Genomic DNA, 24,192 nt, shown 5'->3' with positions numbered 1-24,192 from the left:
TGCAGGCACATGTATGTGTGGGTATATATATGTGTGTGTGTGAGAGTGCAGGCATATGTATGTGTGGGTATATATGTGTGTGCGAGAGTGCAGGCATATGTATGTGTAGGTATATATGTGTGTGAGAGTGCATGCACATGTATGTGTGGGTATATATGTGTGTGTGTTTGAGAGTGCATGCACATGTATGTGTGGGTATATATATATATGTGTGTGTGTGTGTGTGTGTGTGTGTGAGAGTGCAAGCACATGTATGTGTGGGTATATATTTATGTATGTGAGAGTGCATGCACATGTATGTGTGGGTATATAGATATGTGTGTGTGTGAGAGTGCATGCGCATGTATGTGTGGGTATATATATATATATATATATATATATATATATATATATATATATATATATATATATATATATATATATATGTGTGTGTGTGTGTGAGTGCATGCACATGTATGTGTGGGTATATATGTGTGTGTGTGTGTGTGAAAGTGCAGGCACATGTATGTGTGGTTATATATATGTGTGTGTGAGAGTGCATGCACATGTATGTGTGGGTATATATGTGTGTGTGCGAGAGTGCAGGCACATGTATGTGTGGGTATATATATGTGTGTGTGTGAGAGTGCAGGCATATGTATGTGTGGGTATATATGTGTGTGTGTGAGAGTGCAGGCACATGTATGTGCAGGTATATATGTGTGTGAGAGTGCATGCACATGTATGTGTGGGTATATATGTGTGTGTGTGTGTGATAGTGCATGCACATGTATGTGTGGGTATATATGTTTGTGTGTGTGTGTGAGAGTGCATGGACATGTATGTGTGGGTATATATGTGTGTGTGTGAGAGTGCATGCACATGTATGTGTGGGTATATCTGTGTGTGTGTGTGTGTGTGTGTGTGTGAGAGTGCATGCACATGTATGTGTCGGTATATATATATATATATATGTGTGTGTGTGTGAGAGTGCATGCACATGTATGTGTCGGTATATATGTGTGTGTGTGTGTGTGTGAGAGTGCATGCACATGTATCTGTGGGTATATATGTGTGTGTGTGTGTGAGTGCATGTACATGTATGTGTGGGTATATATGTGTGTGAGAATGCAGGCACATGTATGTGTGGGTATATATGTATGTGTGTGAGAGTGCATGCACATGTATGTGTGGGTATATATGTATGTGTGTGAGAGTGTATGCACATGTATGTGTCGGTATATATGTGTGTATGTGAGAGTGCAGGCACATGTATGTGTGGGTATATATGTATGTGTGTGCGAGAGTGCATGCACATGTATGTGTGGGTATATGTGTGTGTGAGAGAGTGCATGCACATGTATGTGTGGGTATATATGTGTGTATGTGAGAGTGTATGCACATGTATGTGTGGGTATATATGTATGTGTGTGTGAGAGTGCAGGCACATGTATGTGTGGGTATATATGTGTGTGTGTGTGTGTGTGTGTGTGTGAGAGTGCATGCACATGTATGTGATATATGTATGTGTGTGAGAGTGCATGCACATGTATGTGTGGGTATATATGTGTGTGTGTGTGTGAGAGTGCAGGCACATGTATGTGTGGGTATATATGTGTGTATGTGAGAGTGCATGCACATGTATGTGTGGGTATATATATGTGTGTGTGTGTGTGAGAGTGCATGCAAATGTATGTATGGGTATATATGTGTGTGTGTGTGTGCGAGAGTGCATGCACATGTATATGTGAGTATATATGTGTGTGTGTGTGAGAGAGTGCAGGCACATGTATGTGTGGGTATATATGTGTGTGTGCGAGAGTGCAGGCACATGTATGTGTGGGTATATATGTGTGTGTGTGTGTAAGAGTGCAGGCATATGTATGTGTGGGTATATATATATATATATATATATATATATATATGTGTGTGTGTGTGAGTGCAGGCACATGTATGTGTGGGTATATATATGTGTGTGTGAGAGTGCAGGCACATGTATGTGTGGGTATATATGTGTGTGTGTGTGTAAGAGTGCAGGCATATGTATGTGTGGGTATATATATATATATATATATATATATATATATATATATATATATATATATGTTTGTGTGAGAGTGCAGGCACAAGTATGTGCGGGTATATATATGTGTGTGTATGAGAGTGCATGCACATGTATGTGTGGGTATATATATATATATATATATATATATATGTGTGTGTGTGTGTGTGTGAGAGTGCATGCACATGTATGTGTGGGTATATATATATATATATATATATATATATATATATGTGTGTGTGTGTGTGTGAGAGTGCAAGCACATGTATGTGTGGGTATATATTTGTGTGTGTGAGAGTGCATGCACATGTATGTGTGGGTATATAGATATGTGTGTGTGTGTGAGAGTGCATGCACATGTATGTGTGGATATATATATATATATATATATATATATATATATATATATATATGTGTGTGTGTGAGTGCATGCACATGTATGTGTGGGTATATATGTGTGTGTGTGTGTGAAAGTGCAGGCACATGTATGTGTGGATATATATGTGTGTGTGAGAGTGCATGCACATGTATGTGTGGGTATATAAGTGTGTGTGTGTGTGTGAGAGTGCAGGCACATGTATGTGTGGGTATATGTGTGTATGTGAGAGTGCATGCACATGTATGTGTGGGTAAATATATATATGTGTGTGTGAGAGTGCATGCAAATGTATGTGTGGGTATATATGTGTGTGTGCGAGAGTGCATGCCCATGTATATGTGGGTATATATGTGTGTGTGTGTGTGAGAGTGCAGGCACATGTATGTGTGGGTATATATGTGTGTGCGAGAGTGCAGGCACATGTATGTGTGGGTATATATATATATGTGTGTGTGTGCGAGAGTGCAGGCACATGTATGTGTGGGTTTATATATATGTGTGTGTGTGAGAGTGCAGGTATATGTATGTGTGGGTATATATGTGTGTGCGAGAGTGCAGGCACATGTATGTGTAGGTATATATGTGTGTGAGAGTGCATGAACATGTATGTGTGGGTATATATGTGTGTGTGTGAGAGTGCATGTACATGTATGTGTGGGTATATATGTGTGTTTGTGAGAGTGCATGCACATGTATGTGTGGGTATATATGTGTGTGTGTGTGTGAGAGTGCATGCACATGTATGTGTGGGTATATATGTGTGTGTGTGTGTGAGAGTGCATGCACATGTATGTGTCGGTATATATATATATGTGTGTGTGTGTGTGTGAGAGTGCATGCACATGTATGTGTGGGTATATATGTGTGTGTGTGTGAGTGCATGCAAATGTATGTGTGGGTATATATGTGTGTGTGTGAGAGCGCATGCACATGTATGTGTGGGTATATATGTGTGTGTGCGAGAGTGCATGCACATGTATTTGTGGGTATATATGTGTGTATGTGAGAGTGCAGGAACATGTATGTGTGGGTATATTTGTGTGTGTGTGAGAGTGCAGGCACATGTATGTGTGGGTATATATGTGTGTGTGTGTGAGAGTGCAGGCACATGTATGTGTGGGTATATATGTGTGTGTGAGAATGCAGGCACATGAATGTTTGGGTATATATGTGTGTGTGTGAGAGTGCATGCACATGTATGTGTGGATATATATATATATATATATGTGTGTGTGTGAGTGCATGCACATGTATGTGTGGGTATATATGTGTGTGTGTGTGTGTGTGTGAAAGTGCAGGCACATGTATGTGTGGATATATATGTGTTTGTGAGAGTGCATGCACATGTATGTGTGGGTATATAAGTGTGTGTGTGTGTGTGTGTGAGAGTGCAGGCACATGTATGTGTGGGTATATGTGTGTATGTGAGAGTGCATGCACATGTATGTGTGGGTAAATATATATATGTGTGTGTGAGAGTGCATGCAAATGTATGTGTGGGTATATATGTGTGTGTGCGAGAGTGCATGCCCATGTATATGTGGGTATATATGTGTGTGTGTGTGTGTGAGAGAGTGCAGGCACATGTATGTGTGGGTATATATGTGTGTGCGAGAGTGCAGGCACATGTATGTGTGGGTATATATATATATGTGTGTGTGTGCGAGAGTGCAGGCACATGTATGTGTGGGTTTATATATATGTGTGTGTGTGAGAGTGCAGGTATATGTATGTGTGGGTATATATGTGTGTGCGAGAGTGCAGGCACATGTATGTGTAGGTATATATGTGTGTGAGAGTGCATGAACATGTATGTGTGGGTATATATGTGTGTGTGTGAGAGTGCATGTACATGTATGTGTGGGTATATATGTGTGTGTTTGTGAGAGTGCATGCACATGTATGTGTGGGTATATATGTGTGTGTGTGTGTGTGTGAGAGTGCATGCACATGTATGTGTGGGTATATATGTGTGTGTGTGTGAGAGTGCATGCACATGTATGTGTCGGTATATATATATATGTGTGTGTGTGTGTGTGAGAGTGCATGCACATGTATGTGTGGGTATATATGTGTGTGTGTGTGTGAGTGCATGCAAATGTATGTGTGGGTATATATGTGTGTGTGTGAGAGCGCATGCACATGTATGTGTGGGTATATATGTGTGTGTGCGAGAGTGCATGCACATGTATTTGTGGGTATATATGTGTGTATGTGAGAGTGCAGGAACATGTATGTGTGGGTATATTTGTGTGTGTGTGAGAGTGCAGGTACATGTATGTGTGGGTATATATGTGTGTGTGTGTGTGTGTGAGAGTGCAGGCACATGTATGTGTGGGTATATATGTGTGTGTGAGAATGCAGGCACATGAATGTTTGGGTATATATGTGTGTGTGTGAGAGTGCAGGCACATGTATGTGTCAGTATATATATATGTGTGTGTGTGAGAGTGCATGCACATGTATATGTCGGTATATATGTGTGTGTGAGAGTGCATGCACATATATGTGTGGGTATATATGTGTGTGTGTGAGAGTGCATGCACATGTATGTGTGGGTATATATGTGTGTGTGTGCGAGAGTGCATGCACATGTATGTGTGGGTATATATGTGTGTGTGTGAGAGTGCAGGCACATGTATGTGTGGGTATATTTGTGTGTGTGTGAGAGTGCAGGCACATGTATGTGTGTGTGTGTGAGAGAGTGCAGGCACATGAATGTGTGGGTATATATGTGTGTGTGAGAGTGCAGGCACATGTATGTGTGGGTATATATGTGTGTGTGAGTGCAGGCACATGTATGTGTGGGTATATATATATGTGTGAGAGTGCAGGCACATGTATGTATGGGTATATATGTGTGTGTGAGAGAGTGCAGGCACATGTATATGTGGGTATATATGTGTGTGTGTGTGAGAGTGCAGGCACATGTATGTGTGGGTATATATATATATGTGTGTGAGAGTGCAGGCACATGTATGTGTGGGTATATATATATGTGTGTGAGAGTGCAGTCACATGTATGTGTGGGTATATATATATGTGTGTGACAGTGGAGGCACATGTATGTGTGGGTATATATGTGTGTGTGTGTGTGTGTGTGAGAGTGCATGCACATGTATGTGTGGGTATATATGTGTGTGTGTGAGAGTGCATGCACATGTATGTGTGGGTATATATGTGTGTGTGTGAGAGTGCATGCACATGTATGTGTGGGTATAAATATATATATATATATATATATATATATATGTGTGTGTGAGAGTGCAGGCACATGTATGTGTGGGTATATATGTGTGTGTGTGTGTGTGAGAGTGCAGGCACATGTATGTGTGGGTATATATATATATATATATGTGTGAGAGTGCAGGCACATGTATGTTTGGGTATATATGTGTGTGTGTGTGAGAGTGCAGGCACATGTATGTGTGGATATATATATATATATATATATATATGTGTGTGTTAGGGTGCAGGCACATGTATGTGTGGGTATATATGTGTGTGTGAGAGTGCAGGCACATGTATGTGTGGGTATATATATATGTGTGTGTGAGAGTGCATGCACATGTATGTGTGGGTATATATGTGTGTGTGTGAGAATGCATGCACATGTATGTGTGGGTATATATATATGTGTGTGTGAGAGTGCAGGCACATTTATGTGTGGGTATATATGTATATGTGTGAGAGTGAATGCACATGTATGTGTGGGTATATATGTGTGTGTGCGAGAGTGCAGGCACATGTATGTGTGGGTATATATGTGTGTGTGTGAAAAAGTTCTCCAAACAGTACAGTGGGGTTTTGAGAAGGAATACAGATATTTTCTGTGGTTACATAAAATACATTTTGTCCCTAGCCTATGGCTTTATGGAAATCACTTGCTCACAGCTACATAAGTAGTTCTCCATAAATAATAATTAAACCTTAAATAATCTAACCAAATATTGTTAGGTATGTTGGGAAAGGCCGCATATAACATTTATAGCAAACAGTTCTGTTCCAGTTTGTAAACATCTAGAAAGTCTAAGAATCTCTCTTCTTTGTGCCTTGAAACCAGGGACTTCATTATCTTCCATTACACTCAGCAAAAGAGTAAACAGAGTCATTTGTTTTTACATTTAGCAATAGCACATCACTATGAGAGATCTGTGTAACTGTTTAGACACGTTTTTTACATCTACTAAATGAGTATAAGTTCTGACCTTGGGGTCTAATAAACTGAGCAGCATCTAATTGGCCTAGAGTTTGTAAAAACTCTGTCAGCTCTTTTGTGGTACAGCCTCGATCCCCCATTAATCTCAGTAAACTGCGGCTGGGGCTTCCTTCCGAATCCAACACTTTGAGAGAACATTGGTGCAGCTCCGTGGAACTGGAATAAAGAGAAAAGTCATGTCATTAATACTTCATATTTTTATTAGATCTAGAAAACTGGTATATGATTTATAAATATTACATTTACAGTTTTTTTTGTTTGTTTTTTTAAAGGCATGGGCAGAATACTTTTGCATAGTTAAGGGGATAGTAAACACCAAAAATGTTATTGTTTAAAAAGATAGGTAATCCCTTTATTTACCATTCCCCAGTTTTTCATAGCCAACACTGTTATAGAAATATACTTTTCACCTCTGTAAATACTAATCTTTTAACAGACTTGCATTTCAGGCAATTAGTGCTGACTCTTAAATAACTCCACGTGCGTGAGCACAGTGTTATTTATATAAAAACATGGACTAACGCCCTCTAGCTGTGAAAAACTATCAAATTCATTCAGAAAACAGGCAGCCTTCAAGGGCTTAGAAATTAGCATAGGAGCCTACCTAGGTTTAGCTTTCAACTAAGAATACCAAGAGAACAAAGCAAATTTGATGATAAAAGTAAATGAGAACGTTGTTTAAAATTACATGCTCTATGTGAATCATGAAAGTTTAATTTGGACTTTACTATCTATCTATGCAATTAGAAGGTAATTTTTTCAGAGCATTTAGTTTTTACATTAGTAAGTTTAGTAGACTATGGGGGTCGTTGCTCTCTATCCTGTGATAATTATCAGCAGGTTAAGTTTTGATGGTGACGCGATCACTGTTTATCAACAGCATTTTTTATATTATCAGTTGGGTGAGTAATGGTCCTATAATTAATGTGCCACTCCTGTTTTTATTCCTGATCACATTCCAAATTCACACATTTATAGTTCTATTTTTCACTTATATAATTCCATAGCTAAACATGTCCTTTAATTATGTTGTTATGTAGAATTTGGGCCACCGAGAAAAATCACTTAATAAACCCACAGACAACACTTTTCCACTTATTACTGACTACCTCAGAACGTTTTTGAATGTAAGATAGGTTTGTATGCCCAAAACTAATTGACATTATTCACACTAAGGGCCAGATAACAAGTAGCGCACTATTTTTTCCCCCTTCTGCGCTAACTGCGCTCAAAGTAAAAAATATATTGTGGCTTTATTTTAAAAAAACAAAACAAACTTTTTTTTCCTAATAGTATTTCAAGAATTTCTATTCAAAACACATTAAAACATAAAAAATTAATAAAAAATATATTTCATATTTCAAGGTATTTAACTGGGAAGCACTCAGAACTGCATATATATATATATATATATATATATATATATATATATATATATATATATATATATGTATATATATATATGTATATATATATATATATATATATATATATATATATATATATATATATATATATATATATATATATATATATATATATATGTATATATATAGTAAAATTATGGGGGGAGATAAAAAACTGAAATTAAAATCCTCCATGTCTCAAAATTAAATCAATGTAAATATTTGCATAGAAAATTAGCACATCTAGGCAAGATTCCCCGCTTCAAAATACTGTTTTAACACAGCTATCCTTTTAACAGGATTATTGCAGCAAACTAGAAATCACTCACTAGACAGCCTGTTTCGTTCTTTTTGAACTCATCAGTAGGAGATAGATTTCTGGTTGCTGCATTGGTAAAGCTATTTTCAAGGTTAAACCAAAATTCATTAAAATTATGGGGGGAGATAAAACCTGAAATTAAAATCCTCCATGTCTCAAAAGTAAATCAATGTAAATATTTGCATACAAAATTAAAATATCAAGGCAAGATTCCCCGCTCGCTTTTCCCCAGAAATACCTCATATTTTCTATGCACATATTTAAATTGATTTAATTTTGAGACAGGGAGGAATTTAATTTCAGTTTTTTATCTCCCCTATAATTTTAATGAATATTGGTTTAACCTTGAAAATAGCTTTACCAATGCAGCAACCAGAAATCTATCTCCTACTGATGAGTTCCAAAAAGAACGAAACAGGCTGTCTAGTGAGTGATTTCTAGTTTGCTGCAATAATCCTGTCAAAAGGATAGCTGTGTTAAAACAGTATTTTGAAGCAGGGACTCTTGCCTAGATGTGCTAATTTTCTATGCAAAAATTTACATTGATTTAATTTTGAGACATGGAGGATTTTAATTGCTGCAATAATCCTGTTAAAATGATAGCTGTGTTAAAACAGTATTTTGAAGCAAAAAAAAATGAGAATTTGCATATCTTACCCAGAATTCTCTTGTGCATTGGTAACATTGTATATGAGGTATTTCTGGGGAAAAGCGAGCGGAGAATCTTGCCTAGATGTGCTAATTTTCTATGCAAATATTTACATTGATTTATATATATATATATATATATACTGTATATATGGGATGCACCAAAATTTCGGCCGCACGAATGTTTCGGACGAAAATGGCATTTCTGGTTATTTTGTTTTTCATTTTTTTTTGCCTGTTATTTTTGGTAAAATTATTGTGTAGCATATTTCAAATTTGATGCTAGCCTAGAGCTGCTGTTTGAGTCCATTACTTGACTTACGGCTAGATTTAGAGTTTGGCGTTAGCCGTCAAAACCAGCGTTAGAGGCTCCTAACGCTGGTTTTGGGCTACCGCTGGTATTTAGAGTCAGTCAGGAAAGGGTCTAACGCTCACTTTGCAGCCGCGACTTTTCCATACCGCAGATCCCCTTACGTCAATTGCGTATCCTATCTTTTCAATGGGATCTTTCTAACGCCGGTATTTAGAGTCGTGGCTGAAGTGAGCGTTAGAAATCTAACGACAAAACTCCAGCCGCAGAAAAAAGTCAGTAGTTAAGAGCTTTTTGGGCTAACGCCGGTTTATAAAGCTCTTAACTACTGTGCTCTAAAGTACACTAACACCCATAAACTACCTATGTACCCCTAAACCGAGGCCCCCCCACATCGCCGCCACTCTATTAAAATTTTTTAACCCCTAATCTGCCGACCGCACACCGCCGCCACCTACGTTATCCCTATGTACCCCTAATCTGCTGCCCCTAATATCGCCGACACCTACATAATATTTATTAACCCCTAATCTGCCGCCCCCGCTATCGCTGACACCTGCATATTTTTTTTAACCCCTAATCTGCCGCTCCGTACACCGCCGCAACCTACATTATACCTATGTACCCCTAATCTGCTGCCCCTAACACAGCCGACCCCTATATTATATTTATTAACCCCTAATCTGCCGTCCCCAACGTCGCCTCCACCTACCTACAATTATTAACCCCTAATCTGCCGACCGGACCACACCGCTACTATAATAAATGTATTAACCCCTAAAGCTAAGTCTAACCATAACCCTAACACCCCCCTAAGTTAAATATAATTTAAATCTAATGAAATAAATTAACTCTTATTAAATAAATTATTCCTATTTAAAGCTAAATACTTACCTGTAAAATAAACCCTAATATAGCTACAATATAAATTATAATTATATTGTAGCTATTTTAGGATTAATATTTATTTTACAGGCAACTTTGTAATTATTTTAACCAGGTACAATAGCTATTACATAGTTAATAACTATTTAATAGTTACCTAGTTAAAATAATTACAAAATTACCTGTAAAATAAATCCTAACCTAAGTTACAATTAAACCTAACACTACACTATCAATAAATTAATTAAATAAAATGCCTACAATTACCTACAATTAAACCTAACACTACACTATCAATAAATTAATTAAATAAAATACCTACAATTATCTACAATTAAACCTAACACTAAACTATCAATAAATTAATTAAATACAATACCTACAAATAAATACAATTAAATAAACTAACTAAAGTACAAAAAATAAAAAAGAACTAAGTTACAAAAAATAAAAAAATATTTACAAACATTAGAAAAATATTACAACAATTTTAAACTAATTACACCTACTCTAAGCCCCCTAATAAAATAACATAGCCCCCCAAAATAAAAAATGCCCTACCCTATTCTAAAATTAAAATAGAAAAGCTCTTTTACCTTACCAGCCCTGAAAAGGGCCTTTTGCGGGGCATGCCCCAAAGAATTCAGCTCTTTTGCCTGTAAAAAAAAACATACAATACCCCCCCCAACATTACAACCCACCACCCACATACCCCTAATCTAACCCAAACCCCCCTTAAATAAACCTAACACTAAGCCTCTGAAGATCTTCCTACCTTGTCTTCACCACGGCGGGTTCACCGATCGATCCAGAAGAGCCTCCGATGTCTTGATCCAAGCCCAAGCGGGGGGCTGAAGATGTCCATGATCCGACTGAAGTCTTCATCCAAGCGGGAGCTGAAGAGGTCCATGATCGGGCTGAAGTCTTCTATCAAGCGGCATCTTCAATCTTCTTTCTTCCGGATCCATGGTCATCCCACCGACGCGGAACATCCATCTTCACCGACGACTTCCCGACGAATGACGGTTCGTTTAAGGACGTCATCCAAGATGGCGTCCCTCGAATTCCGATTGGCTGATAGGATTCTATCAGCCAATCGGAATTAAGGTAGGAAAATTCTGATTGGCTGATGGAATCAGCCAATCAGATTCAAGTTCAATCCGATTGGCTATTCCGATCAGCCAATAGAATGCAAGCTCAATCTGATTGGCTGATCGGATCAGCCAATCGGATTAAACTTGAATCTGATTGGCTGATTCCATCAGCCAATCAGAATTGTCCTACCTTAATTCAGATTGGCTGATAGAATCCTATCAGCCAATCAGAATTCGAGGGACGCCATCTTGGATGACGTCATTTAAAGGAACCTTCAATCGGACTTAGGACGTCGCAAGAAGAGGATGGATCCGCGCCGGAGGTCTTCAAGATGGAGCCGGTCGTCATCGGATGGAAAAACATAGAAGATGCGGCTTGGATGAAGATGTTTGCCGGTCCGGATCGACTCTTCTGCCCGGATAGGATGAAGACTTCTGCCCGAAGATGGAATTCTTTAGCCGCCGCTTGGATCCAGACTTCAGCCGGAGGATGGACGTCACTCTTCAGCCCCTGCTTGGGCTTGGATGAAGATTTTGGAGGCTCTTCTGGACAGATCGGGACCCGGTGTGGTGAAGACAAGGTAGGGAGATCTTCAGGGGCTTAGTGTTAAGTTTATTTAAGGGGGGTTTGGGTTAGATTAGGGGTATGTGGGTGGTGGGTTGTAATGTTGGGGGAGGTATTGTATGTTTTTTTTTTTACAGGCAAAAGAGCTGAATTCTTTGGGGCATGCCCCGCAAAGGGCCCTTTTAAGGGCTGGTAAGGTAAAAGAGCTTTTCTATTTTAATTTTATAATAGGGTAGGGCATTTTTTTATTTTGGAGGCTTTGTTATTTTATTAGGGGGCTTAGAGTAGGTGTAATTAGTTTAAAATCGTTGTAATATTTTTGTAAATATTTTTTTATTTTTTGTAACTTAGTTCTTTTTTATTTTTGTACTTTAGTTAGTTTATTTCATTGTATTTATTTGTAGGTATTTTATTTAATTAATTTATTGATAGTGTAGTGTTAGGTTTAATTGTAGGTATTTTATTTAATTAATTTATTGATAGTGTAGTGTTAGGTTTAATTGTAACTTAGGTTAGGATTTATTTTACAGGTAATTTTGTAATTATTTTAACTAGGTAACTATTAAATAGTTATTAACTATTTAATAGCTATTGTACCTGGTTAAAATAATTACAAAGTTGCCTGTAAAATAAATATTAATCCTAAAATAGCTACAATATAATTATAATTTATATTGTAGCTATATTAGGGTTTATTTTACAGGTAAGTATTTAGCTTTAAATAGGATTAATTTATTTAATAAGAGTTAATTTATTTTGTTAGATTTAAATTATATTTAGCTTAGGGGGGTGTTAGTGTTAGGTTTAGACTTAGCTTTAGGGGTTAATACATTTATTAGAGTAGCGGCGAGCTCCGGTCGGCAGATTAGGGGTTAATAAGTGTAAGTAGGTGGAGGCGACGTTGGGGGCGGCAGATTAGGGGTTAATAAATATAATATAGGGGTCGGCGGTGTTAGGGGCAGCAGATTAGGGGTACATAAGGATAACATAAGTTGCGGCGGTGTACGGAGCGGCAGATTAGGGGTTAATAATAATATGCAGGGGTCAGCGATAGCGGGGGCGGCAGATTAGGGGTTAATAAGTGTAAGGCTAGGGGTGTTTAGACTCGGGGTTCATGTTAGGGTGTTAGGTGCAGACTTAGGAAGTGTTTCCCCATAGGAAACAATGGTGCTGCGTTAGGAGCTGAACGCTGCTTTTTTGCAGGTGTTAGGTTTTTTTCCAGCTCAAACAGCCCTATTGTTTCCTATGGGGATATTGTGCACGAGCAGGTTTTTGAAGCTGGCCGCTTCCGTAAGCACCGCTGGTATTTAGAGTTGCAGTGGCGGTAAATATGCTCTACGCTCCCTTTTTTGGAGCCTAACGCAGCCCTTCTGTGAACTCTAAATACCAGCGGTATTTAAAAGGTGCGGGGGAAAAAAAGCATGCGTAGCTAAAGCACCCCTTTGGCCGCAGAACTCTAAATCTAGTCGTTACTGTTTTGCATATAATACTAGTTTTCTAGGACTATACTGTATTTGGATAATTGGTAACAAAAAAAAAAAAGTTAAATCTGATTCTGTCACACAGAACTAAATACAGAATAATAGAGTATATTGATATTTAATATTGTTTTAAGTAGGGATGCAGAAACATTTTAACCGAAAATGGCATCTTTTTTTTCGGTTTAGTTTTTTTTTGCCTGTTTTTTTTACTTGGTAAAATTACTGTGTAGCATATTATTGTTTTTTGTCCAATTTTAGTGTGTTACTTTCAATAAAAGTGTGGTTATTTTATTTTATTGGCTTGCAAATTTTCAATTCATATTTATTCATTCATTAAATAGTCTAATTATGCAATATATATATATTTTAATAATTTGAAAAAAAAATACAGTTTCGGTTTCGGGCCAAGTGCATCCTGGATTTTCGGGTTTGGTTTATATATATATATATATATATATATATATATATATACACACATGTGCTTATATATGTATGTATGTGTGTGTGCACATACATATTTATATCTATAAATACAGACATATACAAAAGTACATTTATTCGCCAAGTATAAAAAAAAAAAGAAAAATATACAAGGAATTCTTCATGGAGCATTGGCATAAAAAACACAGCTAGATTACAAGTTTTGCATTATGAGTGAAAAAACATCATTATGCTTTATAATGATGCTTTTTCCCTAACGCCGCTATTACAAGTCTTGCAGGTATAGGTGTACCACACACCTTTTTGGCCGTCACGCAACGTCAGTACCGCACTTTTAAAAAAGTCCTTTTTTAATGGGACTTCCATTGCGCCGCTATTACGAGTTTTGCCTGGGAGGCCAAAAAGTGAGTGGTACACTCTATAACCACAAGATCTGTACTGCCACCTAAAGTCAGTAGTTATGAGTTTTACAAAGCTGTAGCATAAAACTCATAACTAAAGTGTTACAAAGTACACTAACACCCACAAACAACTTATTAACCCCTAAACTGAGGCCCTCCCGCATCGCAAACACTATAATAAATTTATTAACCCCTAATCTGCCGCTCCCGACATCGCAGCCACTTAAAAAATGTATTAACCCCTATTCCGTCACTCCCCGACATCGTCGCCACTATAATAAACCAATTAACCCCTAAACTGCTGCACTCCCGCATTGCAAACACTATTTAAAGATTATTAACCCCTAATCTGCCGTCCGCCCACACCGCTGCTATAATAAACGTATTAACCACTAAACCGCAAGCCCCCCACAACGAAATATACTAAAATAAACTATTAACCCCAAGACCTCTGGCCTCCCACATCACTAACACTACATAAATATATTAACCCCTAAACCTAACCCTAACATAACCCTAACCCTAAACATAACCCTAACCCTAATACCCCCTAACGTAAATATAATTAAAATAAATCTAAATGAAACTTACAATAATTACCTAAATAATTCCTATTTAAAACTAAATACTTACCTGTAAAAAAAAACTAAGGCCTAGATTTGGAGTTTGGCAGTAGCCGTGAAAACCAGCGTTAGAGGCTCCTAACGCTGGTTTTAGGCTACCTCCGGTATTTGGAGTCAGTCAAAAAAGGGTCTAACACTCACTTTTCAGCCGCGACTTTTCCATACCGCAGATCCCCTTACGTCAATTGCGTATCCTATCTTTTCAATGGGATTTTTCTAACTCCGGTATTTAGAGTCGTGTCTGAAGTGAGCGTTAGAATTCTAAAACTCCAGCCGCAGAAAAAAGTCAGTAGTTAAGAGCTTTCTGGGCTAACGCCGGTTCATAAAGCTCTTAACTACTGTACTCTAAAGTACACTAACACCCATAAACTACCTATGTACCCCTAAACCGAGGTCCCCCCACATCGCCGCAACTCGATAAAAATTTTTTAACCCCTAATCTGCCGACCGCCACCTACGTTATCCTTATGTACCCCTAATCTGCTGTCCCTAACACCGCCGACACCTATATTATATTTATTAACCCCTAATCTGCCCCCCACAACGTCGCCGCCAGCTACTTACACTTATTAACCCCTAATCTGCCGTCCGCACGCTGCCGCCAGCTACATTATAGCTATGTACCCCTAATCTGCTGCCCTAACATCGCTGACCCCTATATTATATTTATTAACCCCTAACCTGCCCCCCACAACGTCGCCGCCACCTACCTACAATAATTAACCCCTAATCTGCCGACCGCAAAGAGCCGCCAGCTACATTATAGCTATGTACCCCTAATCTGCTGCCCCTAACACCGCCGACCCCTATATTATATTTATTAACCCCTAACCTGCCCTCCCTAACATCGCCAACACCTAACTTCAATTATTAACCCCTAATCTGCTGACCGAATCTCGCCGCTATTCTAATAAATGTATTAACCCCTAAAGCTAAGTCTAACCCTAACACTAACACCCCCCTAAATTAAATATAATTTTAATCTAACGAAATTAATTAACTCTTATTAAATAAATTATTCCTATTTAAAGCTAAATACTTACCTGTAAAATAAATCCTAATATAGCTACAACATAAATTATAATTATATTATAGCTATTTTAGGATTAATATTTATTTTACAGGTAACTTTGTATTTATTTTAGCCAGGTACAATAGCTATTAAATAGTTAAGAACTATTTAATAGCTAAAATAGTTAAAATAATTACAAATTTACCTGTAAAATAAATCCTAACCTAAGTTACAATTAAACCTAACACTACACTATCAATAAATTAATTAAATACAATACCTACAAATAACTACAATGAAATAAACTAACTAAAGTACAAAAAATAAAAAAGAACTAAGTTACAAAAAATAAAAAAATATTTACAAACATAAGAAAAATATTACAACAATTTTAAACTAATTACACCTACTCTAAGCCACCTAATAAAATAACAAAGCCCCCCCAAAATAAAAAAATGCGAGCTTGGATCAGCCAATCGGATTGAACTTGATTCTGATTGGCTGATTCCATCAGCCAATCAGAATATTCCTACCTTAATTCCGATTGGCTGATAGAATCCTATCAGCCAATCGGAATTCGAGGGACGTCATCTTGGATGACGTCCCTTAAAGGAACCGTCATTCTTCAGTTGGACGTCGCCGGATGAAGATGGGTCCGCGGTGGAGGTCTTCAGGATGGAGCCGGTCCTCATCGGATGAAGATAGAAGATGCCGCTTGGAAGAAGATGGTTGCCGGTCCGGATCTACTCTTCTTCCCGGATAGGATGAAGAGTTTGGACCCTCTTCTGGACTTCTTCAGCCATCGGATGATGGATGTCTAGCCCCCTCTTGGGTTGGATGAAGATATCGGAGCCAGGACGGATCGGTGTGATACCCGGTGAGGTGAAGACAAGGTAGGAAGATCTTCAGGGGCTTAGTGTTAGGTTTATTTAAGGGGGGTTTGGGTTAGATTAGGGGTATGTGGGTGGTGGGTTGTAATGTTGGGGGGGGTATTGTATGTTTTTTTTACAGGCAAAAGAGCTGAACTTCTTGGGGCATGCCCCGCAAAGGGCCCTGTTCAGGGCTGGTAAGGTAAAAGAGCTTTGAACTTTAGTAATTTAGAATAGGGTAGGGCATTTTTTTATTTTGGGGGGCTTTGTTATTTTATTAGGGGGCTTAGAGTAGGTGTAATTAGTTTAAAATTGTTGTAATATTTTTCTTATGTTTGTAAATATTTTTTTATTTTTTGTAACTTAGTTCTTTTTTATTTTTTGTACTTTAGTTAGTTTATTTCATTGTAGTTATTTGTAGGTATTGTATTTAATTAATTTATTGATAGTGTAGTGTTAGGTTTAATTGTAACTTAGGTTAGGATTTATTTTACAGGTAAATTTGTAATTATTTTAACTATTTTAGCTATTAAATAGTTCTTAACTATTTAATAGCTATTGTACCTGGTTAAAATAAATACAAAGTTACCTGTAAAATAAATATTAATCCTAAAATAGCTATAATATAATTATAATTTATGTTGTAGCTATATTAGGATTTATTTTACAGGTAAGTATTTAGCTTTAAATAGGAATAATTTATTTAATAAGAGTTAATTAATTTCGTTAGATTAAAATTATATTTAATTTAGGGGGGTGTTAGTGTTAGGGTTAGACTTAGCTTTAGGGGTTAATACATTTATTAGAATATCGGCGAGATTCGGTCGGCAGATTAGGGGTTAATAATTGAAGTTAGGTGTCGGCGATGTTAGGGAGGGCAGATTAGGGGTTAATACTATTTATTATAGGGTTAGTGAGGCAGATTAGGGGTTAATAACTTTATTATAATAGCGGTGCGGTCCGGTCGGAAGATTAGGGGTTAATAAGTGTAGGCAGGTGGAGGCGACGTTGTGGGGGGCAGATTAGGGGTTAATAAATATAATATAGGGGTCGGTGGTGTTAGGGGCAGCAGATTAGGGGTACATAGGGATAATATAAGTAGCGGCGGTTTACGGAGCGGCAGATTAGGGGTTAAAAATAATATGCAGGGGTCATCGATAGCGGGGGCGGCAGATTAGGGGTTAATAAGTGTAAGGCTAGGGGTGTTTAGACTCGGGGTACATGTTAGGGTGTTAGGTGCAGACGTAGGAAGTGTTTCCCCATAGCAAACAATGGGGCTGCGTTAGGAGCTGAACGCGGCTTTTTTGCAGGTGTTAGGTTTTTTTTCAGCTCAAACAGCCCCATTGTTTCCTATGGGGGAATCGTGCACGAGCACGTTTTTGAGGCTGGCCGCTTGCGTAAGCAACTCTGGTATCGAGAGTTGAAGCTGCGTTAAATATGCTCTACGCTCCTTTTTTGGAGCCTAACGCTGACATTATATGGACTCTCAATACCAGAGTTATTTTTATGGTGCGGCCAGAAAAAAGCCGGCGTTAGCTTTTCGGGTCCTTACCGACAAAACTCTAAATCTAGCCGTAAGCTAGCTACAGAATAACTAATAGTTACATTGCAGCTATCTTAGGCTTTATTTTCATTTCACAGCTAAGTTTGTATTTATTTTAACTAGGTAGACTAGTTAGTAAATAGTTATTAACTATTTACTAACTACCTAGTTAAAATAAATACAAACTTACCTGTAAAATAAAACCTTACATTACAATAACATAAAATAAATTAAATTAATTAAATACAATTATCTAAATTACAAAAAAAAATAAACACTAAATTACACAAAATAAAAAACTAAATTATCAAAAATAAAAACCAATTACACCTAATCTAATAGCCCTATCAAAATAAAAAATAAAAAAGCCCACCCAAAATAAAAATAAAAAAACCTACAGTAAAATTACAGGTAAATTTGTATTTATTTTAACTATGTAGTTAGTAAATAGTTAATAACTATTTACTAACTAGTCTACTTACCTGTAAAATAAAAATAAAACCTAAGATAGCTACAATGTAACTATTAGTTATTTTGTAGCTAGCTTAGGTTTTTTTACAGGTAAGTTTGTATTTAGTTTTAAATAGGAATTATATAGGTAATAATTGTAAATTTAATTTAGATTTTAATTATATTTAAGTTAGGGGGTGTTAGGGTTACATTACTGTACGTTGATAGATAGGCCCCATAGACTGCTATATACATGTGCACACTCCTAAGCTCCTATCAGCCTACCTGGCTTTAGTCTTCAAGAAAGGATACCAAGAGAACAAAGAAAATCTGATAATAGAAGTAATTTGGAAAGTTATTTAAAATTGCATACCCTATCTGAATCATTAAAGTTTAATTTTTACTATTACTGTCCCTTTAAGGTAAATTATTTACTATTACTGTCCTTTTAAAGGGACATTAAACACTAAATAAATGCTAGATAGAATGATGCATTCACAGAACTGATTAGTCTGATAATAAAATCTATTTATTTTTTTGGTTCATGCCAGACTGCTGATGTCATGTGACATGGGACACACACACAGTCAGTCCCAATACTGTCACAGTCAAAAGTTCTCTGCTTATATTTATTTGTGAGAAACTGTGCCAGACCATGCCGGTGTCATGTGACATGTCAAGTTAGTGCCATGTGCTATTTTAGATGTACACTGTGCAGCACTGAATGCTAAGCCCTAACTCGGCATCCAGCCAATCCCACTGCATCAGAAAAGATCCTGCTGGGTTTACCACTGTTACCAGGTAACTAATCTGGTGGTGGGGATTGTTTCTGGGTAGGGCTGACTGTAGGCGCATGCAGCAGAAAGCTGGAGTGGCAGGCATGTGAGGGTTTGAGCATCTGTGCAGCTGCACACATTGCTCTCTTTAGTCTTGAGGCTGTGTGACTCGTCTCACACTGTATCCATGCAGCCTTGGACAGACAGCATCTAGTCTGCTGGTTCCCTTAGCCCTGCTCTTTCTGCTGTGGCCCTAAGATCAACTAACTAAAGTATGTTAGGGGAACAGTGCTTTGTAGAAAGGTATCAATGGGAAGAATAAGTGAGTGCATGCACGCCCCTCCCCATGCAGCATCGTCTAGTGCAGGGTGAGAGGGAACTTGTTCCTTGCAAAGACGTGACATGTGCTGCTGTGGCTGATGTATAGTGTCATGCTGACACTTCACACATTAAAGGATTCCAAAACTTTCGTATTTTTTGCACCAACTGACCATCAATATTATATAGTGCACATTTAAATATCATCACATACCTATTTGTTCTCTACAACAAAGTTTCTGAAGGTTAGAAAAATCAATTTGTATTTTCGGCAATGACGTCATATCAGCCAACCCTCAAATATGGGAGGTGCACAAACCAACAATGTTAGCGATAGTATTTAAGATTAGTGCATCTCATTAACTTGGGATGTTGTCAAAATGCGCATGCGCATATCTATTAGTTCACCCGCGCATGTGCATATTTGTTCACTGACTCCACATTTACCTATACAATGGTATGGTAATTACGCAAGCTACATAGGTTATCCTGTTTGCACTGAATAGAGCTTGTTAGCTATATAAAGTCTATACGGTTTCACTGCTCCCTATCTCTAAGTCAGATTTATTTTCTTTCAGTGACATATGGTATGACGAGAAATTAAAATTGTGCATGCGCATAGCGGCGAAAATCCGCCATTTTGATAACCTGAGTTATCGCTCTTGATTCTAAAATGCAAAGTTATTGCTAGTGGTGGGTTTGGAATTCAATAAATTTTCGGAAGGCGATTTCTCCTAAAAGGTAAAACTAAGTGCAATACTAATTACAAAAAGATCGAAAATATATTGATATGGCTATTGCAGGTCACTTTTTTTCTGTGTTTAGTGTCCCTTTAAAGGGACAGTCTAGTCCAAAAAAAACTTTCATGATTCAGATAGGGCATGTAATTTTAAACAATTTTCCAATTTACTTTTATCACCAATTTCTCTTTGTTCTCTTGGTATTTTTAGTTGAAAGCTTAATTTAGGAGGTTCATATGCTAATTTCTTAGACCTTGAAGGCCGCCTCTTAAGAATGCATTTTAACAGGTTTTTCACCACTAGAGGGTGTTAGTTCATGTTTTTCATATAGATAACACTGTGCTCGTGCACGTGAAGTTACCTGGGAGCCATCACTGATTGGCTAAACTGCAAGTCTGTCAAAAGAACAAATAAAGGGGCAGTCTGCAGAGGCTTATATACAAGATAATCACAGAGGTAAAAAATATATCAATATAACTGTGTTGGTTATGCAAAACTAGGGAATGGGTAAACAAGGGATTATCAAACAATTACAATTCTGGTGTAGACTGTCCCTTTAAGGTAAGGTTTATTTTTATAGGGTTTTTTTTCTCTCCATCTCAGATTTTACAGCTTCCCATAGTAGTTCTGCTGTTCCAGTCAGTAAACTTATATTTGTCTGCACCTCCATGCTTCCTCCTCAGTCTTTACCTTGCTTTGCTCCTGTTGGCTGCCCTAAATCTCTTTAACCAGCTAACCTCACACCAGAATCACATTCAAAAGCATATTCAATTAATCCACAGTGGAGGAATTTATATATTTATTTACTTATTAGTACTGCTTAGGTCCAGTTTCACATATTGCAATTGATTTCATTTTTTTTTAAAATGATTAGCCCAGCAGTGGATGATCTACTGCTGGGCTAATAATTAAAAAAAAATAAAAAAAATAAACTGGTTTAGTTGTTTTTTGTGATGTTGGGGTGGAGAGCAAAATTGCATGGGGAGGGGCCCAAGAAAATGTTTGCCCAGGGTCCAGTCAATATTAAAGATGGCCCTGCTTGTCGATAGGGTGATGTCTGTTGCTCCTGCAAAAAGAGAGCATGGACGTAGCAGCTAATAAACTATTGCAATGCACAGAAGCAGTTATCTGTATGATGATATTATATAAACACACTATTATTAGTCAGAGCTATCTGAGTGAAATGCTACCTTTATAACTAGACTTTTTCAAACATTGCCCAGAGTAATGTAGAGCTAGAAAAACACTGGCTGTATCATATATTATCAAATAGACTATAAAGTCATTTTGTTCTGTTGTATCTAAAAGAGAGACAAATAAAAAAATGCTCCTGTACTGAAAACAGACATCATTTCTTTATTGTGGTGCATGCTGTTGTCCTTATCAGACAGTGAGCAATGTGTTCCAGGTTAGTTTCAAAAACCAATTTAAATGGCTTTAGTAAACCTTTTCAATATGTATAGTAGTGTTATTATACAGTATGCCCATGGCAGAATGGCTGTATGGTTAATGCTCTACCAATAAACAGCTACATATAGCTATTCATCTATAAACTTCCCAATCCAACAGACAGTCAATGCTTTGTAACATTAAATTAATATAGTGCTATACATATTTGTTCACTGCAACAAAACACACAGTCCTCTAGTTATGAAGCTCCATATTTTCCTGCATTTGCCGGCCCAATACGCTCGCCTAACATCGCCGCCACGGACCTGAATACGTTCGCCAAAGTTATCAAAAAAGCTGTCAAGAAGCCGCGCACCAAGTACGGAGGGATGAGCAGCGGACTGTTGTTAACTGACAGTCATCGATCTCGCTGCTCATCGGCTTCTTCACAGCTTTCTTGCTAGCCTGTCACTAAGCACCCACACTATACAATACTGTTTTACCCCCTAAACCGCCGCTCCTGGAGCCACCCGCACCTAAATAAAGTTATTAACCCCTAAACCGCCGCTCCTGGACCCCTCCGCAACTATAATAAATATATTAACCCCTAAATCGCCGCTCCCGGACCCCGCCGCCACCTACATTATACCTATTAACCCCTAATCTGCCGACCCCTATACCGCCGCCACCTACATAAAGTTATTAACCCCTATCCTGCCGATCCCGGACCCAGCCACAAATAAATTAATTGTTTAACCCCTAAACCACCGCACCTGGACCCCGCCACCACCTACATTACATTTATTAACCCCTATCCTGCCCCCCCTACACCGCCGCCACCTTTTGTAATATAGTTTAGTTTATTTAATTGTATTTTATTATAGATAATTGTAGTTAATTTATTTAATTAATTTATTGATAGTGTAGTGTAGGATTTATTTTACAGGTAATTTTGTAGCTATTTTAGCTAGGTAGCTATTAAATAGTTAATAACTATTTAATAGCTATTGTACCTAGTTAAAATAAATACAAAGTTGCCTGTAAAATAAAAATAAACCCTAAAATAGCTACAATGTAATTATTAATTATATTGTAGCTATCTTAGGGTTTATTTTATAGGTAAGTATTTAGTTTTAAATAGGAATAATTTAGTAAATTATAGTAATATTTATTTAGATTAATTTAAATAATATTTAAGTTAGTGCGGTGTTAGGGTTAGGGTTAGACTTAGGTTTTGGGGTTAATTCATTTAATAAAGTGGCGGCGGTGTAGGGGGGTAGATTAGGGGTTAATCAATGTACTGTAGGTGGCGGCAGTGTAGGGGGCGTAGATTAGGGGTTAATCAATGTACTGTAGGTGGCGGCGGTGTAGGGGGGGCAGGATAGGGGTTAATCATGTTAGGGTGTTAGATGCAGACACTTCCCATTGAAATCAATGGGGTATCGGGCAGCAGCGAACATGAGCTCTCGCTGCTGTCAAACTCCCATTGATTCCTATGGGATCCGCCTCCACGGCAGCGGATTGAAAATCAGGTACACTGGGCCGGAATAGTGCCGAGCGTACCTGCTAGTTCTTTGATAACTAGCAAAAGTAGTCAGATTGTGCCGAACTTGCATTCGGAACATCTTTAGTGATGTAACCATCGATCTGTGTCGGACTGAGTCCGGCGGATCGTATGTTACGTCACTATATTCTACTTTTGCTGGGCTGTAGGGCTTGATAACTACGGCGAATCAGGCTCTCCACAAATACGCTGTGGAATTGACTGTGGGTTGACGGCTTGATAACTAGAGGCCACAGGCTTCAGAACTAAAAAAACTAAATTTATGCTTACCTGTTAAATGTATTTATTTACGGTGAGTCCACGGAATCATCAATTACTGTTGGGAATATCACTCCTGGCCAGCAGGAGGAGGCAAAGAGCACCACAGCAAAGCTGTTATATGTCACGTCCCTTCCCTTCAACCAAAGGAAAATGGAGAAAAAGGAAATAAAACAAGGTGTAGAGGTGCCTGGTGTTAAAGGTAAAAATAACGGTCTTAAAAGAAAGGGCGGGCCGTGGACTCACCGTATCCGGAAATAAATACATTTATCAGGAAAGCATACATTTTGTTTTCTTTCCTAAGATACGGTGAGTCCACAAAATCATCAATTACTGTTGGGAACCAATACCCAAGCTAGAGGACACCGATGATTAGGGAGGGACAAGACAGGTAACCTAAACAGAAAGCACCACTGCTTGAAGAACCTTTCTCCCAAAAGAACTTCAGCTGAGTCAAAAGA

General features: G+C 37.8%; 1 protein-coding gene across 2 annotated transcripts in view; it reads right to left on the bottom strand.

The window, feature by feature from the left end:
- Nucleotides 1–24,192, bottom strand: part of MALT1 (MALT1 paracaspase) — a 259,374-nt gene that overhangs the window by 185,504 nt on the left and 49,678 nt on the right. For both annotated transcript variants that reach the window (XM_053701166.1, XM_053701168.1), the window contains exon 2: nucleotides 6,629–6,795. In XM_053701166.1, the coding sequence (XP_053557141.1) occupies nucleotides 6,629–6,795 (167 nt within the window). The remainder of the gene's footprint in view (nucleotides 1–6,628; nucleotides 6,796–24,192) is intronic.

The sequence above is a fragment of the Bombina bombina genome, chromosome 2, assembly GCF_027579735.1.
Source record: "Bombina bombina isolate aBomBom1 chromosome 2, aBomBom1.pri, whole genome shotgun sequence".
In the NCBI taxonomy this organism is placed as follows: domain Eukaryota; kingdom Metazoa; phylum Chordata; class Amphibia; order Anura; family Bombinatoridae; genus Bombina; species Bombina bombina.
The sequence above is the reverse complement of the archived record's forward strand: the minus strand, read 5'-3'. Positions and strand labels throughout refer to the sequence as shown.